General features: G+C 39.9%; 1 protein-coding gene across 1 annotated transcript; it reads right to left on the minus strand.

Moving 5' to 3' along the window:
* Nucleotides 1-2,727: 2,727 nt before the first annotated feature.
* On the minus strand, nucleotides 2,728-3,702 carry LOC138889328 (uncharacterized). The gene has a single exon (XM_070172620.1). The coding sequence runs from the start codon at nucleotides 3,700-3,702 to the stop codon at nucleotides 2,728-2,730; it is 975 nt and encodes a 324-aa protein (XP_070028721.1).
* Between the last annotated feature and the right edge of the window lie 1,931 nt (nucleotides 3,703-5,633).

Raw genomic sequence — 5,633 nt, forward strand, 5'->3', positions numbered from 1 at the left:
TTACTGATTTTCCCTTATTGAACCTTTCTTTACCCTTTTCCTTACTTGGTTCATTCGAACAAAGCTTGCAGCTTTGATTTTACTGGTTGTTTAATTGATTCCCTTTCCTTATTTTTCACAAGCTGTGTACCATTGGACTTTTGCCTTAAATAACTTCTATGTATTTACCCCTTTTGTGCTACTTTGAAAGGTTTTAATCAAAATTTATTTCCTTAAATGTCTTCTACCTGTTTGAAATCAAGTCCCTTAACTGAAGGAAAATTCTATGTGATTGATTGCAAGTTATTTTCTTACCTTTCTTACTTGCTTCTCTGCACTATAAAAGGGACTACCCTTCTTCACTTTTGGGACACTTCGAATTGCATACTCTTACACACACTCTCTCAATTACAATACTCTTTCAATTCTCTACTCTCTTCTAAGATCTTTTGTACTGCTTGCTTGCAATTTGGCTTAGAAGACTTCTGCTTTCACTTATTTGTTTCCCTAAAACTGGTATGTTCTGATTTAATTTTTTTTGCCTCCCCCCCTATGTGTTTACATTATAGTTTCAACATTATTGTTTCCTTTGCTGTTCATGTTCAGTGATTAATGTTAACTATGTATGTTCTTTCCTTGCATCTGTTTCTATTGTGAATCCCTACCCCCTATTCCCTTCTATGTGTTTGAGTTAAGGCTCATGGCCTGGCAGTATTCAAATTGCTGCCCAGGTGAGAACCTGATCCACAATGGATCCTAACTCCTATGATTTGGCTAACAGGCTAGTCAGGGGTGTGCCAGCACTCCTAATTGCTGGGCCTGACCACCAGCCTGCCATGGCCTTCCCTAATTCCCATCTATGCACTTACACTTACTGTTAGACTCTAAGTTCTGCCCCCCTCTTATGAGCCTTGCTTTGGGACCTTGAGTTCCCTCTGAACTTGGACATCTAAGGGCTGGCCCTTCCACACTGCACCATAATCTAATTCTGCAATATATTTGGGGTGTAAGCATTGCCCGGAGCCCTTTGAGACTTTTGGGAACTTTGACACATCCCAAATAAGAGAAAGGCTTCGGAGTTTGATCTTGGGAGTTGGTTTACTTCATGTTTCACACAGAAGTCTGAATTAGGCGCTCCTTGGTTGGGATTTTTAGCTTTCTGATGTAATTTTATCTTACCTTTTTCTTATTCATTCTGGGTTGTAATAATTTGTAATAACTTATGGGGTTTTAGTAAAAAGGGGAGGGTCACTCATGTATGCATAAGGGTAGACAGTATGTTCATAGGTGTTGTTACTCATGAATCATGTCTACAAGTTCTACACTCCCGCATTTCATGTGTAGAAACCATATCTATAGGCTTCAGCACTTTGCATTTTAGAAATCCTGTCTATAGGTTTCTGCACTTCATAAATAGATACCATGTCTATAGCTTCTGCATTTTATACATAGATACCATGTCTATAGCTTCTACATTTCATACATAGATACCATGTCTATAGCTTCTACATTTCATACATGGATATCATGTCTATATCTTCTGCATCTCATATAGAGACCATGCTTATAGGTTTCTGCATTTCTGCCTATCATATAGAGAACATATCTATAGAGCTTCCTGAATTCTGCATATGCATCTATCATTAGGCAAACGTGTATATAGGTTTAAATAACAATCAGTATTTTAGATACCATGCCTATAGGACTTCTGCACTTCAATAACAACGCTTAAAATCAATAACACCTAGAAAACATGCCTATACGAACAATCAATTAAATCAAAATCGTTCAACTAGCTTATAAGTCTAAAATCACTAAATAGCAATGCTTGAACATCTGCAGAACTCATGTTCCTGCAATTAATAAGTCTTCTTCTGTAAAATTAGTATATTTCTCTTCTATATTATTAGATGTCATGCCTATAGGTTTCACTTAGGCAAGCTATGAGGTAAACTAGCTAATTGAATCAAATAATTCCAACCAGCAGGCAGGTCTGATTCGAATTTCTTATCTGAAATATGTAATAAATCAGTCTGCCTCACGCTCTTTTTAATTTAAATCAGACTATAACCAGTATTTGAAGTCATGCTAGATAATTTGCTCCTTTAAGTGAGGAGGCCTGTTTGAGCTTTTAACTGATATTTGTTTTCCCCTAACTGCTTATGTGTTTTTGTTTGTTGCCTTAGACTTTTACCCTTTTTAACTCTGAAAAGCCCCAACTCCCTCCCCTTTAGGATTAGTAGTCACGATTCCTCCGAGACTGATAGGATTGGGGCGGGTAATAGCATGTAATAAGTAACGATACCATTCCGTACTTTAATACCTTAACAGGGTGGGAAGGGTAGAATATGAATATGATGACCGATGTGCTAATATCACGTGCGGCCCCTCTTTTGAGGAGTGATTGCTGGGTATTGCATTGATGTGATCCATATTAATCATAAACCTAGGACCCCCTCCCTTTATTTTCTTTCATCTCTTCTTGTAAAACTATTCAAATCTTTTTCATAAATTTCTGCCCTCTCTACTTACCTTCAAAAGTTTTCAACCTAATTGCAATGTTATATGCGAGTCCTTATTTGAGCCTTGATTGTTTACTTGTAAAGTCACAATTGTAACATGGTCGGGACCACACTAGTGGATCTTGAGGTGTGCCTAACACCTTCCCCCCGAGATAATTTCTAGTCCTTACCCGAACTCTGGTTTTCCAACTCAAACTTTTCTAAAAAGTGTCCTAATGCACTATAATCATTGGGTGGCGACTCTTAAAAATTCCAAAACCCAAATCTCGAAACGGAATAGAGTTGTCCTCCCAATGTCGTATACCCGATTTCGACCCATTAGAAAAAAAGGGGGCGTCGATAGCGCCATGTCCCGCCTGATCACCTCTCCCCAAGACTTCTTTGGCCTACCTCTACCCATCCTCACACCTCCTAAGGCCAACCCCTCACATCTCCTAACAGGGGCATCTGCGCTTATCCTCTTAACATGCCCGAACCACCTCAACCTTGCCTCACACATCTTTGCCTCCACAGGGGCCACTCCCACCTTGTCTCGAATAACTTCATTCCTAATTTTATCTAACCTAGTATGCCCACACATCCATCTCAACATCCTCATTTTTGCTACCCTCATTTGCTGGACATGAGAGGTTTTGACTGGCCAATACTCTGCCCCATACAACATAGTCGGTCTAACAACTACCTTGTAGAACTTACCCTTAAGTCTCAACGACACATTCTTATCACACAAGACACCGAAAGCGAGCCTCCACTTCATCCACCCTGCTCCGATACGGTGTGTGACATCGTCATCTATCTCCCCATCCTTCTGAATTATAGAACCCGGATACTTGAAACTCTCTCTCGTGGCACTGACTTGCCTATAGAGTTTCACATCCCCGTCCGCCTCCTGGGTAACACCTCTAAACTTGCACTCCAAGTATTCTATCTTAGTCCTTCTCAACCTGAAACCCTTAGACTCCATGGTATGTCTCCAGATCTCCAGCCTCACGTTAACGCCACCTCGTGTCTCATCAATCAGGACTATGTCATCCACAAATAGCAAGCACCAAGGCACCTCCCCCTGAATGTGACATGTCAAAGAATCCAACGCCAGGGAAAACAAAAAACGCTCTAAGTGCTGATACTTGATGCAACCCCATCTCAACCGCAAAGTAATCCAAGTCTCCACCTGCTGTCCTAACCCGTGTCTTAGCTCCATCATACATGTCCTGAATTCCCTCCGAAGGCATCATGATGTCACCTAGTCTCTAAACTAGGTAAGCCTAACATTAGCTGAAATAACCTTGACATTTACTAACTTTAAGTTAATTAACTCTGAAAATTTACAATTCCCCAAAACTGGTGGTACAAGTCATAAGCTTTTCTAAGAGTAGTTATACAAAATAAATACATCACTGTCCAGAAACAAAGGAATAAATGGATATAAGTACAAATAAAGGTGACTTAGAGGCTTGCGAACACAGCAGCAGGTTTACCTGGAGTCTCAACTACAATGACTCGCACAGCTACTACCGATCAAATACCTGGATCTATATACAAAAATATATAGAAGTGTAGTATGAGCACACCACGGCAATGCCCAGTAAGTATCAAGACTAACCTCGGTGCAGTAGCGATGAGGAACAATCAAGACACCTACTGGTCAATTAAATTGAACAGGATATGATAATAAACTATAAACATAAAGATAACAAAGTAATATCAACAGCAGGGAGGAAACAAACTATAATCAGCAGAAACAATAAAGGGAAAACACAGATGCAAACGAAAGATAACCAAATAACTAAATACTACCATAGCTGGGACACAGACAAGTAAAATGTACTCAAATAAGGAAAACAATATCAACTCAATTAATCATATCATTTCTGATGCACAATTTCAGCCATCTCAGAACTCGGTGTCTCATATCATCACCTCAACTTCCTGTCATGACCCTAAACCCGGACCCGGTCGTGATGGCACCTCTCATGAAGACAAGGCCAGCCAACACATTCCCACTTCATTTAAAGCAATTAAAATAATAAGTATAAAGTCTTAACATGATAAAATTCCAAAATAAGTAGTGAACAGTACAATTTGCAGAATTAAAACCAACACAGCCCGACATCGGGATGTCACCAATCATGAGCATCTATCAATATACTACAAGTCTAAGGAGTCTTCTCAAATTATTCCAGAACACTAATAAGGGAAAAGAAATGAGATAGGGGAGAAGCGCGGGGCTGAAAATGCTGATCAGCTACCTCGTGAACTCCGTAATTTGCTGGAAGCTCTCAACCTCGCCAGCAAGACCTGAAGCGCCTGAATCTGCACACGAGGTGCAAGGAGTAAAGTGAGTAATCTAACTCAGTGAGTAATAACAATAAATGAAGACTGCGAAATAAGAAATCACGTAAGGCACATCACAGGCTATAAGGAAGCAGTAAAAACCAGTAAAAGTAATGAAACAGTGAAAATATGCAAAGTCTCTTTAGTTCAATTTAAGCTTCTTAAAATCCCCTTTTAAACAGTTAAGAAAGTAAAAGACAGGTAACTAGAAAAGGTAAACACATAAAGAAACACCCATCGGGCACAATACCAACAGAAACAGCCCCTCGGGAAACACATGGAACAATAACCAGCCCTCGGGCTATATCTCACATCACAATGTGTACCCGCGCTCACTGGGGGTGTGCAGACTCCTGGAGGGACCCCTACGGCCCAAGCACAATATCAAGCCATCTCGTGGCATAATCACAAAGTGTCTCGGCCTTATATCAACAAGCCACCTCGGGGAGTAAAAAACTCAGGCCCTCGGCCTCTTAATCATAATCAGTGTTTCCTCACAACATAGGCCCTCGTCCTTACTCAGTTAGAATCTCACAAGCCACTCGGGCAACAGTAAAACATGATACTCAGCCCAAAATATCATTTTAAGTGTTAAAGCAGAGTAAACATGGCTGAGTTATGAATATATTAGAATATAGCATGACTGAGTACAAGTATAAAGTCAAAATAATAAGGAAATATCAGTAAAAATCTCTTAAGGGTTCAAATAGTTGGCACGAGGCTCAAATATGGCATTCAGCCCAAAACATGATGATAGCAAACAGTTTTCAGTCAAATACGCGGTAAAACAGTCATTCA

The sequence above is a fragment of the Nicotiana sylvestris genome, chromosome 4, assembly GCF_000393655.2.
Source record: "Nicotiana sylvestris chromosome 4, ASM39365v2, whole genome shotgun sequence".
In the NCBI taxonomy this organism is placed as follows: domain Eukaryota; kingdom Viridiplantae; phylum Streptophyta; class Magnoliopsida; order Solanales; family Solanaceae; genus Nicotiana; species Nicotiana sylvestris.